Here is a 17,772-nt window from a genome sequence, read left to right as displayed (position 1 = left end):
CTACATTTTATATCCTCTCTACTTCGACCATCATCAGTTATTTTGCTCCCCAAATAGCAAAACTCCTTTACTAGTTTAAGTGTCTCATTTCCTACTCCAATCCCGGCAGCATCCTGCAGCATCACCCGACTTAATTCGACTACATTTCATTATCCTCTTTTTGCTTTTGTTGATGTTCATGTTATACCCTCTTTTCAAGACACTGTCCATTCCGTTCAACTGCTCTTCCAAGTCCTTTGCCGTCTCTGACAGATTACAATGTCATCGGCGAACCTCAAAGTTTTTATTTCTTCTCCATGGATTTTAATAACTACTCCGAATTTTTCTTTTGTTTCCTTCACTGCTTGATCAATATAAAGATTGAATAACATCGGGGAGAGGCTACAACCCTGTCTCACTCCCTTACCAACCACTGCCTCCCTTTCATGCCCCTCGACTCTTATTACTGCCATCTGGTTTCTGTACAAATTGTAAATAGCCTTTCGCTCCCTGTATTTTACCCCTGCCACCTTTAGAATTTGAAAAAGAGTATTCCAGTCAACATTGTCAGAAGCTTTCTCTAAGTCTACAAATGCTAGAAACGTAGGTTTGCCTTTCCTGAATTTAGCTTCTAAGATACGTCGTAAGGTCTGTATTGCTTCACGTGTTCCAATATTTCTATGGAAACCAAACTGATCTTTCCCGAGGTCGGCTTCTACCAGTTTTTCCATTCGCCTGTAAAGAATTCGCGTTACTATATTAATCCTGTCATGGCCTGTCTCCCGCCGGGCATCTCAGGTTCCCTGTTTGTTGACGATTATTCCATCTATTGCAGTTCACGTCCCTGTTTTCAGCTGTCTTCTCTCATGCCAGTTGGGACTGAGGTGTAGCCCTCTTTGAACTCATTTCCGTGCTATATAGTTCTGACGTGGGCGCGTATGGGTCCAGTGGTTTTTGCGTCCTAAAGCAAAACCAAACCAAACCAAATCCCCTGTCGGTAGTACACGCTTTCTTATTGTTAGGGTAGACGTGTCCGGCCTGCTGTGAGCGGTGCCGCAGTAACGCCCCGGCTCGCTTTGCGCGGTTACAGCGGCGGAGAGTCCAGCTCGGGCGCCAACTCGTCGGCGGAGGAGAACGCTGCAGAGGCCCCCCGCGACGGCGGCCTCCCGCTGGCGGGCAAGAAGCGGGGGCTGCAGCGCCGCCCCCAGCAGCAGCCGGCCAGGGCGGACGCGCCCGCCGCCCCCGCTGCCGCCCCCGCCGCCCCCGACGGCGCCCAGGAGCAGCCTCAGCAACAAGCCAACTCCTCGGACGGGTCCGCCAGGTCGCCCACCGAGCAGGACAGCAAGAAGGTGAGCCAGCTGGCGCCGACACCGCGCTCTCATACGGCTCCCGGGCACACCATTCATTTCTCCTTTCAGTCCACTCACTGGTCTAATGCTATACGGGTGTTACAAAAAGGTGCGGCCAAACTTTCGGGAAACATTCCTCACACACAAAGAAAGAAAAGATGTTATGTGGACATGTGTCCGGAAACGCTTAATTTCCATGTTAGAGCTCATTTTAGTTTCGTCAGTATGTACTGTACTTCCTCGATTCGCAGCCAGTTGGCCCAATTGAAGGAAGGTAATGTTGACTTCGGTGCTTGTGTCATCAACACAGATTTGCTGTGAACGTTTGGGCAGGCATTGTTGGTGATGTCTTGATTGGGCCCCATGTTCTTCCACCTACGCTCAGTGGAGCACGTTATCATGATTTCATACGGGATACTCTACCTGTGCTACTAGAACATGTGCCTTTACAAGTACGACACAACATGTGGTTCATGCACGATGGAGCTCCTGCACATTTCAGTCCAAGTGTTCGTACGCTTCTCAACAACAGATTCGGTGACAGATGGATTGGTAGAGGCGGACCAATTCCATGGCCTCCACGCTCTCCTGACCTCAACTCTATTGACTTTCATTTATGGGGGCATTTGAAAGCTCTTGTCTACGAAACCCTGGTACCAAATGTACACACTCTTCGTCCTCGTATTGTGGACGGCTGTGATAAAATACACCATTCTGCAGGGCTGCATCAACGATTCCATGCGACGGAGGGTGGATGCATCTATCCTCGTCAACGGAGGATATTTTGAACATTTCCTGTAACAAAGCGTTGCAAGTCACGCTGGTACGTTCTGTTGCTGTGTGTTTCCATTCCATGATTAATGTGATTTGAAGAGAAGTAATAAAATGAGCTCTAACATGGAAAGCAAGCGTTTCAGGACATATGTCCACATAACATATTTTCCTTTCTTTGTGTCTGATTAATGTTTTCCTGAAAGTTTGGCCGTACGTTTTTGTAACACCCTGTATACTCCTCACCAGTATCAATCTCTCGGCCTCAGAATTTGTAACTCGCCCAGGAGTACGAATGGGTGGGGTACTACCTTTTAAACTGGTTTATCGTTTGGTAACCGTGCGCCCTGTCCACAAGCACGTACCTGGTAATTCCCCAGCTGCCGTACTGTCTGCTCCACACTGCTGCTGTCTTGCCTGAAATTATTTATCGAAATATGCAAGCGAATAAGGGGAGCCACTCAACGTTAAAACACAACACTGTCCTACGTCTGGTATGAACAAGTATATTCTGAGACGATTAAGGAAAATCGCAGGTTACACTGTCTACATTCCAATTCAGAAGTGTTGTTCGAATTAATGGATGATCAACAGTCCACAAAAATATCATTTAGACGAGCGTACGCGTAACCGACACGACGCGGGTGATTGCTGATGATGCGGAAGCCGAATGATCGAACGCACGTCCTCACGCTCGCTGCAAGACACTGCCACTTGACTGCACTCCGTTATGGTAACTAATTTCTACTGATTCACATCGGTTCATTCTGGGAGACCGAACACGGCGCGGGTGATCGATGCTGTGCGACACGCAACGAGAGGAAACACGCTCATTTTTAAATTACTTCTTGACGCACTTTCTTCTGAATCACTTCCAATACTTCAACACTTTACTGTAACGCCACTTGTAGCAACACTTCAACCTGAATGCTAAAAAAGCCTCTCACATGCCGAGCTGCACACTACACAACATAAAAGTACCGTGTCCCGCTCTCCACTCCCTCCAGACGCGTCTGCCCGCAAAGATACTCCACAAGTAAGCCAGCGATATGACAGTACGCTTACAAGTTGTCCTAAACCCGTTGTCCTCAGTTATCTCATGAATACATTTTCATCGGTGCATTCTGCCGTATATACACTCCTGGAAATGGAAAAAAGAACACATTGACACCGGTGTGTCAGACCCACCATACTTGCTCCGGACACTGCGAGAGGGCTGTACAAGCAATGATCACACGCACGGCACAGTGGACACACCAGGAACCGCGCTGTTGGCCGTCGAATGGCGCTAGCTGCGCAGCATTTGTGCACCGCCGCCGTCAGTGTCAGCCAGTTTGCCGTGGCATACGGAGCTCCATCGCAGTCTTTAACACTGGTAGCATGCCGCGACAGCGTGGACGTGAACCGTATGTGCAGTTGACGGACTTTGAGCGAGGGCGTATAGTGGGCATGCGGGAGGCCGGGTGGACGTACCGCCGAATTGCTCAACACGTGGGGCGTCAGGTCTCCACAGTACATCGATGTTGTCGCCAGTGGTCGGCGGCAGGTGCACGTGCCCGTCGACCTGGGACCGGACCGCAGCGACGCACGGATGCACGCCAAGACCGTAGGATCCTACGCAGTGCCGTAGGGGACCGCACCGCCACTTCCCAGCAAATTAGGGTACTGTTGCTCCTGGGGTGACAGCGAGGACCATTCGCAACCGTCTCCATGAAGCTGGGCTACGGTCCCGCACACCGTTAGGCCGTCTTCCGCTCACACCCCAACATCGTGCAGCCCGCCTCCAGTGGTGTCGCGACAGGCGTGAATGGAGAGACGAATGGAGACGTGTCGTCTTCAGCGATGAGAGTCGCTTCTGCCTTGGTGCCAATGATGGTCGTATGCGTGTTTGGCGCCGTGCAGGTGAGCGCCACAATCAGGACTGCATACGACCGAGGCACACAGGGCCAACACCCGGCATCATGGTGTGGGGAGCGATCTCCTACACTGGCCGTACACTTCTGGTGATCGTCGAGGGGACACTGAATAGTGCACGGTACATCCAAACCGTCATCGAATCCATCGTTCTACCATTCCTAGACCGGCAAGGGAACTTGCTGTTGCAACAGGACAATGCACGTCCGCATCTATCCCGTGCCACCCAAGGTGCTCTAGAAGGTGTTAGTCAACTACCCTGGCCAGCAAGATCTCCGGATCTGTCCCCCATTGAGCATGTTTGGGACTGGATGAAGCGTCGTCTCACGCGGTCTGAACGTCCAGCACGAACGCTGGTCCAACTGAGGCGCCAGGTGGAAATGGTATGGCAAGCCGTTCCACAGGACTACATCCAGCATCTCTACGATCGTCCCCATGGGAGAATAGCAGCCTGCATTGCTGCGAAAGGTGGATATACACTGTACTAGTGCCGACATTGTGCATGCTCTGTTGCCTGTGTCTATGTGCCTGTGGTTCTGTCAGTGTGATCATGTGATGTATCTGACCCCAGGAATGTGTCAATAAAGTTTCCCCTTCCTGGGACAATGAATTCACGGTGTTCTTATTTCAATTTCCAGGAGTGTACTATAGGGAATTTCATGTATAAGGCGCAGTCAAAAGAAAACTGACCTCCCGCTACAACGGAACGTGGAATGGTTCCACTCAAAAGTAATCGCCGCACACGTCAAGACACTTATGAATTCCTGTTTCGTAGGACACGGTCGGCTGTTGACTGGTTATTAACTACACCCACTCTTGCGCTTCCTCGTCCAATGTTCACGCATGCCTGTCTTCCGGTCGCCAATGATCTCAGAACCCCGCGGTGACATCTACATCTATACTCCGCAAGCCACCTGACGGTGTGTGGCGGAGTGTACCCTGAGTACCTCTATCGCTTCTCCCTTCTATTCCAGTCTCCTATTCTACGTGGAAAGGAGGATTGTCGGTATGCTTCTGTGTGTGCTCTAATCTCTCTGATTTTATCCTCATGGTCTCTTCGCAGGATATACGTAGGAGGGAGCAATATACTGCTTGACTCCTCGGTGAAGGTATGTTCTCGAAACTTTAACAAAAGCCCGTACCGAACTACTGGGGCCTCTCTCCTGTAGACTCTTCCACTGGAGTTTATCTATCATCTCCGTAACGCTTTCGCGATTGCTAAATGATCCTGTAACAAAGCGCGGTGCTCTTCTCTATCTCTTCTGTCAACCCTATCTGGTGCGGATCCCACACTGCTGAGCAGTATTCAAGCAGTGGGCGAACAAGCGTACTGTTACCTACTTCCTTTGTTGTCGGATTGCATTTCCTTAGGATTCTTCCAATGAATCTCAGTCTGGCATCTGCTTTACCGACGATCAACTTTATATGATCATTCCATTTTAAATCACTTTTAATGCGTACTCCCAGATAATTTATGGAATTAACTGGTTCCAGTTGCTGACCTATTTTGCAGCTAAATGATAAGGGACCTATCTTTCTATGTATTCGCATCACATTACACTTGTCTACATTGAGATTCAATTGCCATTCCCTGCACCATGCGTCAATTCGCTGCAGATCCTCCTGCATTTCAGTACAATTTTCCATTGTTGCAACCTCTCGATACGCCACACCATCATCTGCAAAAAGCCTCAGTGAACTTCCGATGTCGTCCACCAGATCCGGACTGTACGCAGGATGTCGCAGTGTTTCCCAACCGATTCGCTAAAGCGCATACTTCGCCCTAATGACAGTGTAGGGGTGGACGTTATCGGGCAACAGTGTGATCCGTCAGGCGACATTCCTCTGCATTTTGACATTATGGTGCGTCGCAGGTTTTGCAGAGTGTCTTCATAGCGCTGAGTGCTTGTTGTCGTTCCACGCTCGAGGAACATCTACATCTACATGACTACTCTGCAATTCACATTTAAGTGCTTGGCAGAGGGTTCATAGAACCACAATCATACTATCTCTCTACTATTCCACTCCCGAACAGCGAGCGGGAAAAACGAACACCTAAACCTTTCTGTTCGAGCTCTGATTTCTCTGATTTTATTTTGATTATCATTCCTACCTATGTAGGTTGGGCTCAACAAAATATTTTTGCATTCGGAAGAGAAAGTTGGTGACTGAAATTTCGTAAAAAGGTCTCGCCGCGACGAAAAACGTCTGTGCTGTAATGACTTCCATCCCAACTCGTGTATCATATCTGCCACACTCTCTCCCCTATAACGTGATAATACAAATCGAGCTGCCCTTTTTTGCACCCTTTCGATGTCCTCCGTCAATCCCACCTGGTAAGGATCCCACACCGCGCAGCAATATTCTAACAGAGGACGAACGAGTGTAGTGTAAGCTGTCTCTTTAGTGGACTTGTTGCATCTTCTAAGTGTCCTGCCAATGAAACGCAACCTTTGGCTCGCCTTCCCGACAATATTATCTTTGTGGTGTTTCCAAGTGAAGTTGTTCGTAATTTTAAGACGCAGGTACTTAGTTGAATTGACAGCCTTGAGAATTGTACTATTTATCGAGTAATCGAATTCCAACGGATTTCTTTTGGGACTCATGTGGATCACCTCACACTTTTCGTTATTTAGCGTCAACTGCCACCTGACACACCATACAGCAATCTTTTCTAAATCGCTTTGCAACTGATACTGGTCTTCGGATGACCTTACTAGACGGTAAATTACAGCATCATCTGCGAACAACCTAAGAGAACTGTTCAGATTGTCACCCAGGTCATGACGAGCAGAAGACCCCTGCACTCGCAGGAGGTCATTATGACCTTAATCCGGGCGGAGGCTAGCACACTGGACTCGCATTCTGGAGGACGACGGTTCAATCAGGCGTCCGGTCATCCGGATTTAGGTTTTTCGTGTTTCTTCCTGAATCGCTTGAGGAAAATGCCGGGGTGGTTCCTTTGAAGGGGCACAGTTGACTTCCTTCCCCATCCTCCTTTAATCCGATGGGACCGATGACCTCGGTGTTTGTTCCCCTGCCCCAAATCATACAACTATGACCTTAAAGGAACTTGAAGTTTTTGTATGTCCATCCTTTTCTTTGGATGTTTGAGCGACTTCGGCCGTTCACTTAGGTAGTAAAACGGAACACCTACAGCCGTTTTTTTCCATGTTATTATATGGCTATCACTTTTGGTGCTTCAGTACACAATCTTTCCATCTTAACTGACGCTGAGGGGATTAACTCAAATCGTATACACGACTTGATCAGTGGCGAACATCTGTGCACTGGTTTCCGCAGACTGTCCATAACAACCATGTTGATGGTTGGGGAGAGAACGTCGTTGTTACAGGTTGTCTGTGAAAACACGTTCATAAATGTTCGCCACTAATGGAGGCTTGTATAAGATTTCAGTTACTCCCCTCAGTGTCAGTTACGGCCGTAAGATGGCGTACCAAAGCACCAAAACGGGCAGCCATATAATAAATAATGGCTGTAGGCGTTCCATTTTATTGCATTAACGGAACTTACCTGGACAGCTTTAAAATGCTTTGGCGGGACGGATGTGGGATGTTTCTACTGGTCGCCTTGCCGTTTGCCCTGTGGCTGTTATAATGCTGTCAGACAGGATCATGTTCCGGCACGATAACGGCCGCCCCCACACTGCCAATCGGACGGAGGCTACGCTTCAGCGATTGCCTGGGGAAACACTGCAACATCCTCCATACCGCCCGGATCTTTCACCGTGTTGTTTTCACATCTTCGGCGACCTGACTAAAGACATGCAAGGGCGTCGGTTTCAGTTTGACAAGGAATAGTAAGAGTGAGAACGAGGAGTGCTAGGTCTGTAAGGTTCGCAGGAGAGCTTCTGTGAAGTTTGGAAAGTAGGAGACGAGATACTGGCGGAATTGGAGCTGTGAGGACGGGTCATGCGTCGTGCTTGGGTAGCTCAGTTGGTAGAGCACTTGCCCGCGAAAGGCAAAGGTCCCGAGTTCGAGTCTCTGTCACGAAGTTCCATATCAGTACACACTCCGCTGCAGGGTCTAAATCTCATTCTGAAAGAGTGAGAACGGTTGTCGATATGCCAGCCGCCGATCGTATTCTACAGACCAGGAACTGATATCTCGTCTTAACGCATAAGCTGGTTGCTTCCGCATGGAATCAATCCATCGTGTACTGCAGGTGAAAGGTTTTCATTTGACTGCCCGTCAACTGTTGCTAAATAAAAACATGGAACAGGAAGTCTGAGAGGGTGGCGGCGTATTGCGACCACTGTGACGGGCGGTTATCACTTAGAAAAAACGCCGTAAGCTTAAAATTTCCAAATAAAGCCATCTGTGTCGCTTAAACCAAATGTCGGCGTAAGCCAACGGTGTACTATCTGGAGTAGGGCCATGTCTAGCAAAGCATTGCGGTTTTCAAACGAACCTGTAGGTTCCTGCCAGATTTTCTTTCATTTTTTGTAACGTGAGATTTTTAGAAAAATTTGAGATAGTAATTGGACCCATACATTATAGCCATTTAAAAATTGATCCGTTCTCGCATGTTTGAGATTGCAGACCCAGTCGCTACGACGTTCATTCAATCCCCAGGAGCCGGTCGAGGAGACACAGTGGAAGCACACTGGACTCGTATTCGGGACAGCGGCGCTTCAGGTATCCTGATCCAGCTGTCCCGATGTAGGTTTTCAATCATTCCCTTAACTCGCCGAACGTGAAACCTTAATTTTTATTCCTTCCTACGAAGAAACGGACTAATGTACTTTCGTACAAACTGCATATTGGTCACAGAAACTGACGACTATCTATTGTAACAGACTCTCTGCAGCGTAAGATATTCTTCTGAAGATGTCTGGGTGGCTGACAGCCGAAATATCGTGGTAAGATTTAGACGTCATCCGGCTGCAATCACGAGTTGTCACTAAGCTGGGAAAACGCCTACCTATAGGTAGACAGACATCAGTATTGTAGGCTGTGCGGCTAGTGGAGTACTTTCACCGTAGCATGTCGGGTTACCAACGCGCTAGGGATAATGACGTCATTAACATGGCGGAAATTTAAAAATGCAGAATTCCACTGATGGAGCCGGCCGAGGTGGCCAAGGGGTTCTAGGCGCTCCAGTCTGGAACCGCGCGACCGCTATGGCCGCAGGTTCAAATCCTGCCTCGGACATGGATGTGGGTGATGTCCTTAGGTTAGTTAGGTTTAAGTAATTCTAAGTTCTAGGGGACTGATGACCTCAGACGTTAAGTCCCATAGTTCTCAGAGCCATTTAGAACCACTGATGGAAATCCAAAAACGTATGATGGGATGTTAAAAAATATATACAGGGCTTCGCAGAAATGTTGGGAAGAAGTTCAGGGGTTGTAGAGGATGTCTTGAACAAATCGAGGGTAGGAGGTCGTGTCCGGAAACGTCGTGCAACGACGCTACAGAGCGGCCAAGTTATATGTGCCGGCGCCTGCCAATAGGCAACCCCTTCGGCAACAAACGTGGCTTTGTACGCTGATGTACCATAGCCAGAACGTCTCGCGATGTTGTTTGTTATTCGGTGATAGCTACTGATTGCCACGACTGTCACGGGGGAAGATGGAGCTAGCTACTAAGTAGAAGGGCCTGACCTCCTATGAATGTTCCCTTGGTGGATGACTGTGTCAGACACTGATTTCCTTCTACAGTTCATTTTTTTTCTTATGTACCGAAACACAATAAACATTTTGAAGATTTCGAAGAGATAAATATACTGCGCACTGAAGCTTATTCGGAAACCATCATCCACTGTATTTGTATGTGACTGGGCCGTTTTATGCAGCAGCCAGCTCAGTCTTCTCCACTGGCGATCGTGGCAGTCAGTCGCTATCACTCAGTAACAAACAACATCGCGAGACGTTCGGGCTACGGTATGTCAGCGTAGAAAGGCACGTTTTCTGCCGAAGGGACGGCTAAGTGCCAGGCGCCGGTGCTTGCAACTTCGACGCTCTGTAGCGCTGCTGGGTGACGCTTCCAGACACACGTTCCTGTCTTCGATTTGTTCCCCAAGGCACCCTCTCCAACGATATTCCTGTGCCTCTGTTGTTAAAGAAAATAATACAGCGTCTTATTTATTCACAGATACCGGGCAGCGATTTTCAGTTAAAATGCCCTCCCCTGTGATGTGTGTGTGTGTAAATACAGGTTGTGATACAGAACCAACGATACATGGAAGTTCGGATCTGGCCGTGAGTCGTGCACAGATAGCCAAACGGTTAAGGCGACCGCTGGCGTAAAACGGGAAATTCGGATTCGGGTTCCGATCCGGCACAAGTGTTAACTGTCATCATTCTTTTACACAGCTGATAATTGTTCGTATTCGCTACTGTGAATACATTTCATATCCCCTCTACAGCCCCTCGAAGTTTGTCGCAACTTTTCTGGGCCACCCAGTATGAGTCCAGTACGGCGGAAGTAACACAGTTGCGCATTCTGCCCTGTTATCTTTCTCCGACCAATCCCAGTGTAGGAGGGAGCCAATCAGAATGTAGTTCCAATAAATACATTTTTTAAATCTCGAACAGTCCACGGGTGTACTGCTGGCGCATAGTGTCCAAAAGGCGACCAGAGCGGACGAAACAATTACACCGACGCCACCACAGACGCCGACAACCAGCGTCTCAGCGACCGCCGACGCGGGGCTGCTGGCGCGGACCGCGGAGAGATCGCCTCGCAGGGGGAGGGGATTTAAGATGGCCGGCCGCCTTCAGGAGCTCAGTTCGTCACCTTCAGGAGGTCAGTTCGTCAGCGCACCTGACGATGGCCACATATCTTATCGCCGAAATATTGTACTCGTTGGACACTATGGAACGGCAGTACACCCGTGGACTGTTCGAGCAGGAAAAAGGCCGGCAGAAACTGAAGAGCCACACATTTTTAAAACTCCAACTAACCTAGTTGTGCTTGTACCGCTTTCCCCTCCCAGTCTCTGGAAGTTATTACAATGCTGCCTCAAAATTGCGTCAAGTTCGAAGATATTTAGTATAAAATTATCAGGACTGCATAAGTGCGGAGCGCTTTAGTTTGTATATAGGTATTCTGCTTGCTAAGAGTTTATTTATCGTGTGTTATTTTTTATTTGTAGTACCTGTATTGTCATTTTGTCGTCCTGAGATTGCTAGTGGAGCTGTGGTTCGCCGGAAAGTGGAATGACAAGTTGACACATCGATTCCTTTCCGACATATTCTTCTGTTTGGGTTCAGTGGAGTGGTGGCAGCAGCGGACCAACCAGAATCATGTGCGCCGCGGAAGGGGATTGTGCCATATTGGACGGGTGAATCGTTTTGACGTTAGTAACTCTCCACGTTCAGAAAGACCTTCGGGGTTTGCTGAAGATCGTTTAAACACACAAATCCACAATGATCCACGTCAGTACACTCAGGAGCTGGCAAATTTGATGCGATATTTTCATGCAATAGGGATGGTTCAAAAATGGGGCGTTTGGGGCCGCATGTTCTAATCCACAATCATAACAAAATCGGTGGCTGGCCGTTTCTGCACCTCTACACACCGAGCGAGGTGGCGCAGTGGTTACCACACTGGACTCGCATTCGGGAGGACGACGGTTCAATCCCGTCTCCGGCCATCCTGATTTAGGTTTTCCATGATTTCCCTAAATCGCTTCAGGCAAATGCCGGGATGGTTCCTTTGAAAGGGCACGGCCGATTTCCTTCCCAATCCTTCCCTAACCCGAGCTTGCGCTCCGTCTCTAATGACCTCGTTGTCGACGGGCGTTAAACACTAACCACCACCACCACCACCACCACCACCACCACCTCTACTTGCTCGTTATCTACTGGCTCGAGAACAACCTCAACCATTCCTATACTCTACCGTTATTGGTAACGCGAAATGGTGTCTTTATGCTGATATAGGAAAAAGAAAGGAATGTTTCAGCGCATACAAAGCAGCAGCGCCCCGGCGCGCATCCACGAAAGACAATATTATGCATCTGGTGGAATAGCGGCGGTGTGGTGTAGTACGAGTTGATTCCTCGTGGTGTAAACATCGCCGCTGACACTTCTGTCAACAGCGTGAAGAAGCGCTACCCCACGATGACGCCCGCCCGCGTTCTGCTAGACTGACAAAGAAACACTGCACAGGAGTTGGGTTGGTACGTCACTCCACGGCCACCTCATTAACCTGATCTTGCGCCCTCAGATTTCCGCTCTCTATCGAACAGAAGCCGACCTCGGGGAAGATCAGTTTGCATTCCGTAGAAACGTTGGAACACGTGAGGCAATACTCACACTACGACTTACTTAGAAAATATATTAAGGAAAGGCAAACAAACGTTTATAGCATTTGTAGACTTAGAGAAAGCTTTTGACAATGTTGGTTGGAATACTCTCTTTCAAATTCTGAAGGTGGCAGGGGTAAAAGACAGGGAGCGAAAGGCTATTTACAATTTGTACAGAGGGCTCGAAAGGGAAGCAGTGGTTGGGAAGGGAGTGAGACAGGGTTGTAGCCTATCCCCGATGTTATTCAATCTGTATATTGAGCTAGCAGTGAAGGAAACAAAAGAAAAATTCGGAGTAGGTATTAAAATCCATGGAGAAGAAATAAAACCTTTGAGGTTCACCGATGACATTGTAATTCCGTCGGACACAGCAAAGGACTTGGAGGAGAAGTTGAACGGAATGGCCGGCCGCGGTGGTCTCGCGGTTCTAGGCGCGCAGTCCGGAACCGTGCGACTGCTACGGTCGCAGGTTCGAATCCTGCCTCGGGCATGGATGTGTGTGATGTCCTTAGGTTAGTTAGGTTTAAGTAGTTCTAAGTTCTAGGGGACTAATGACCACAGTAGTTGAGTCCCATACTGCTCAGAGCCATCTGAACGGAATGGACAGTGTCTTGAAGGGAGGGTATAAGATGAATATCAACAAAAGCAAAACGAGGTTAATGGAATGTAGTCGAATTAAGGCGGGTGTTGCTGAGGGAATTAGATTAGGAAATGAGACACTTAAAGTAGTAAAAGACTTTTGCTATTTGGGGAGAAAAATAACTGATGATGGTCAAAGTAGAGAGGATATAAATGGCAATGGCAAGGAAAGTGTTTCTGAAGAAGAAAAAGTTGTTAACATCGAGTATAGATTTAAGTGTCAGGAAGTCGTTTCTGAAAGTATTTGTATGGAGTGTAGCCATGTATGGAAGTGAAACATGGACGATAAATAGTTTGGACAAGAAGAGAATAGAAGCTTTCGAAATGTGGTGCTACAGAAGAATGCTGAAGATTACATGGGTGGATCACATAACTAATGAGGAAGTATTGAATAGGATTGGGGAGAAGAGAAGTTTGTGGCACAACTTGACCAGAAAAGTGATCCGTTGGTAGGACATGCTCTGAGGCAGCAAGGGATCACCAGTTTAGCATTGGAGGGCAGCGTGGAGGGTAAAAATCGTAGAGGGAGACCAAGAGATGAATACACTAATCAGATTCAGAAGGATGTAGGTTGCAGTAAGTACTGGGAGATGAAGAACCTTGCACAGGGTTCATTAAACTTCGGAAAAACGTTACGAACTTACGCAACAACCCAAGACGCAACATTGTTGTGCATTATTTCCGTGAAGTTCAGTGTTAGTCGCTTTCACATACAAACCTCTGTTCTTAATCGGCATAAAGTAAGTTCAAAGATATGCATTCCTTACGTAAAATAGCTTAAAATGTTTGCCTATGTATTACATACATACGCACTCGCCCGGCGCGCTCCTGTAATTATCCAGAAACTACGTAAAGGGTGTATCTTGCAATATGTCATACTACTACACGAGAGTAAACAGTGTTTTTATCACGTAAAAAACACGTCTGGTATCGGAGCCAGTCAAACATCATAATGACCCACTCAAATTAATTTTTCTCCACGTCTGTGACGCTTAGCAAGTATCAGAATATTCTTTCCACGTCTAGAAAACCCGCGAAAACACGTTAGCAACCCCAAGAAGTGCAATTTTTAGGTAATTTTGGTGTCTGAAACGTGACTGGCGATGTCTAAAGTAAGTATCCGAATGATATTTTCATGCCTAACCACATATGGACTGCTAAAAACCTACCTAAGCGCCTTGTGGAATACGAAAATGAGTATAAAACAAACACTCCATAAATACTTAAAAACTAACTTTTGCTTATGCAGTGTGATTGACTAATTAGTAATATGTCATCATTGAATATGCGTTTTGCTTTAAATACTATTCTTTAAAACTTCAAAATGGCTAAGTAAGATCAGCTGCTGCCTTAAGCTGCTGTTGCCTGCCTTCACCACCAGGTGGCGGCTTTCAAACTTCGCTCTGCGTCCAGACTTGGCTTAACAAACGGCAGCACTTCAGATTAATCATTTTCCGTATCTGTGTGGTCGTCACGCATCACAATGTTCTTTCCAAGTTTAAAATGTCTGCAAAAATGCGCCCGCAATGTGAAAAAAGTGTAATATTTACCTCAATCCGGTATGTAATTTTCCGCATACACAAAATGTCTGATTGATGCCTGTAACATTATTGTGAACTGTAAAATAAGTGTTCCAGTGTAATTCATTAGGTTTGCTTTGGTGTGAAGTCACAGCACATCATCTATAATTAAATATTTCCGTATATAATTGTTCTCAAGCTTTATTGTAGAAGGGACGAGGGTATGGCGTCATGTTCTACGCTGGAAAAACGTAATTTATAATGCTGATTGAGAATAACTCGTCATATTACAAATGAAACAAGCCTACTAGAGATTAAGTACAGTAATAACCTTTGGCAAAGGTGTCAAAATTTACTATCGGAGCCGTGATGCCAAGGGTCTCTAAAACGTTTCTACACTTATTTCATATAATCACGTACTAAATACCACCAACCTCTAGTAGAATACATGATGTGGAAATATACATATCATATAGCCAAAAGACAGACAAACTGAGGAAAAAACATAATAGGAAGGAAGGACGATTTTATTGCCTTGTACGAGTTGAACTGCATACTTTTAGTAATGCACAAGGAGGACTTTCATGTTTAAAAGCATCTTAAATGAAGACTGAAGGAAGTGAAACACCTCGAAATAATATGCTGCAACAAGAGTTAGTATGTCGAAAGCAAACTGTTTGTTTGTGTGATTGAACTGCTTATCACTTTTAGAGCTCAAAAAAAGGTCTTGTGGGCGGCTTATCGTTTGTCATGATGAATTTGAGGCGTCACCACAAGCACATAATACAATTTGTGGTATTTGTATTCATCTCGTGTCTGGAGCAACTTGATACATTTTTGAGACAAACTGATAATACGTTCTATTTTTGAAATAAAATTTTGCCCACCTCCATCTTAATTTTTTTTAATTAACCTCCATCTCATGATGTCACACATTCAGAATAATTGACCTCACTTGACATCACCGTGGTTGAGGATAACCGATGACATAATAGCAAAAATGCCATTATTGGGAAACGAAGCGCGACCTCTATATACGAATCCATTGCTGTGGGGTAAACGGGCGAATGGACGAGGGGTCGCCTTCCACCTTCCACCTTTTACCCTTGGCCGTTTGCATTCGCCGTTGGCCATTGACCGTTACCCATTCGCCATTTGCCCATACACCTCTCAGCACGAGTTTCGGGTCTACATCATGAACTAGTGATAGCATTTTTCTACGACGCCATCATTAACCTTCAACGTTGGTGGCGGCACGTGAGGTGAATGATCTTGATCATGTGGCATCATCAATATAACGGAGACATCAAAATATCGGATAATTCATAAAATCAAAGATGGAGGTGGTCGAAATTGTGCCTCATCGAGAGAAAATGTATTAGCTTGCCCTAAACATGTCCCAACTATGAGATTCAAATCACAAACGTTGCTATGTGCTTGTGGTGACGTCTGAAATTCACAGAACACGATAAGCTACCTTCATATACTTTTTGTACTCGATAAATCATTTTACCAAAAACTTTACTTTCGATATATCTACACCGTATTGTGCCACCATCTTCTCTGGAGCTGTTTCTTATGCCATTATCTTTGCTTGTGCTGCGTGTAAAAACATGAGAACGTCTCGTTGTGTACTTGAAAAATCAGCCGTGTAAGTCGTACGACAGAAGAGAATCGCCAAATCACTTTCATCATTCCTTCTTTCCTGTATGTTGTTTACTCAGTTTGTCTTTTGGCTAGTCAGAGGCATACCTGAGACTGGCTGGGGAGAGGAAGCGGGGATAGGATACAGGATGCTATAATTCGCTTTCGCTACTTAAAGACCACTGCCCCCTCCACCCCCCTGAGAAGCGAGTGGTGGTAGGAGAGTGAAACCTTGTGGAAACATTTGTAAGGAAATGACTGGGAGAAATAACGAATAAACCATTGCAAGGAACGCGATTTCCACAATAATAGAGGATAACATGTGTTAAATGCGTACGACCGTCTTAACCCACGACTCCGTGGCACCGCACTACAGATATTTTACTTAAAATTCTTCACACGCACATCGTAACGGTACTATAACAGCATGTATGTCCTACAACCTTGCGAAAGGTAATCTAAATCGTTGAGTGTGTGTTTTCCTTGTCAAACCGCAACCGCAGTACCGCGCGTTTGGAAGAAACCGTCCGATTTCGACGCGCCTGATATTGTGCTGTACGTATATTGATCGGGTGATAAAAGTTTTAATGAAGAACTTATCTTTACTGTGTGTGTGTATGTGTAGTATCTTACCCGACTCGACAATTTCTCTGAGCAGCGTACGTATCTAAGTGTGTCATTTCTTACGACGTGATCGTATCGTTGGAGATAGCTATCTTCGCTGCGAAATTCGGATAAGGCTGTTACAACGGATTAAAAACTCGAATATCTTTTCTATGCCGCTGACGTTCGCGAGGTATTGCGGCAGTTGTTGACGGAAGCCACGCTCTGCTCGAGCTGAGATGTGCGCTTTCAGGCCGCGAACGATCAGTTACTGAGACATTCCGTAGCTCTGTTCGTCGAGTCTTACCTCGGCCGTTGCCGCTGTGAAAAATCGTCACACAGGTCTCCCTCTCTTTCTCTTGACATCACTGCATTTGGAGGGGGAGTCAGTTGTTTGTTATCTGGTGTCGCTACACCGCCGTGCGCATGGCATGCGAAACCGTACGCGTCTCGTGAGTGTCGGTTTAGGTTGTGGTTACGTGTCATGTGGTCTGAGGTGAGGCGAAGCAGTGATGGAGGGAGGCACAGTCACCTAGAGGCAGTTAAGGACCTTATTGCCGACAGTACGGGAGCCGTAACCGCTGACGTAAAACTAACCTAACTGTCCACTCACAGTGGAAGTTTCCTGCTGTGCAACTACTGATATGGGCACTCGGACAAGAAGTGAATAAGTAAAAGGTGTAAAAGAGGACATTAGTAAACGTTCCTCTCTTTTGTGTTCTTGTTGGGCTAACCGCCAGAAGCCAGTCGTTCAGTGGTGTGTGGTTGTTGTGCGGCAGCCGAAGAAGGTGGTGCGGCGCAAGCGGAACCGCGGCGAGCTGACGATGGACCTGAAGGACATGGTGGTGCGGAAGCGCATGGCCTCGCTGAACGCGTCCGCCATCCTGGCCGCCAGCTACTCCGTGGAGAAGCGGCCCCCGCGGCTGCCCGCGCCAGACGGCCGTAAGAAGCAGTACCGCAAGCCGGCCAAGCACAAGGTGCGTACTGCCCCACACCGGCAAGCGACCGAGGAACACCGTCTGTCGTACTTCCTGTAAGACATGTCAATTACGTCACCAGTTACGACACTACATTAGTGTCAC

At 47.1% G+C, this 17,772-nt stretch overlaps 1 protein-coding gene across 1 annotated transcript in view; it reads left to right on the top strand.

The window, feature by feature from the left end:
* The first annotated feature begins 1,072 nt into the window (after positions 1-1,072).
* LOC126291578 (basic proline-rich protein-like) overlaps positions 1,073-17,772 on the top strand; it is a 198,363-nt gene continuing 181,663 nt past the window's right edge. The window contains exons 1-2 of the mRNA XM_049985112.1: positions 1,073-1,328; positions 17,470-17,667. Of these exons, the coding sequence (XP_049841069.1) occupies positions 17,515-17,667 (153 nt within the window). The 5' untranslated portion in view covers positions 1,073-1,328; positions 17,470-17,514. The remainder of the gene's footprint in view (positions 1,329-17,469; positions 17,668-17,772) is intronic.

This window comes from Schistocerca gregaria, chromosome 9 (genome assembly GCF_023897955.1).
Source record: "Schistocerca gregaria isolate iqSchGreg1 chromosome 9, iqSchGreg1.2, whole genome shotgun sequence".
Classification (NCBI taxonomy): Eukaryota; Metazoa; Arthropoda; class Insecta; order Orthoptera; family Acrididae; genus Schistocerca; species Schistocerca gregaria.
This window is presented reverse-complemented; position numbering and strand designations above follow the sequence as displayed.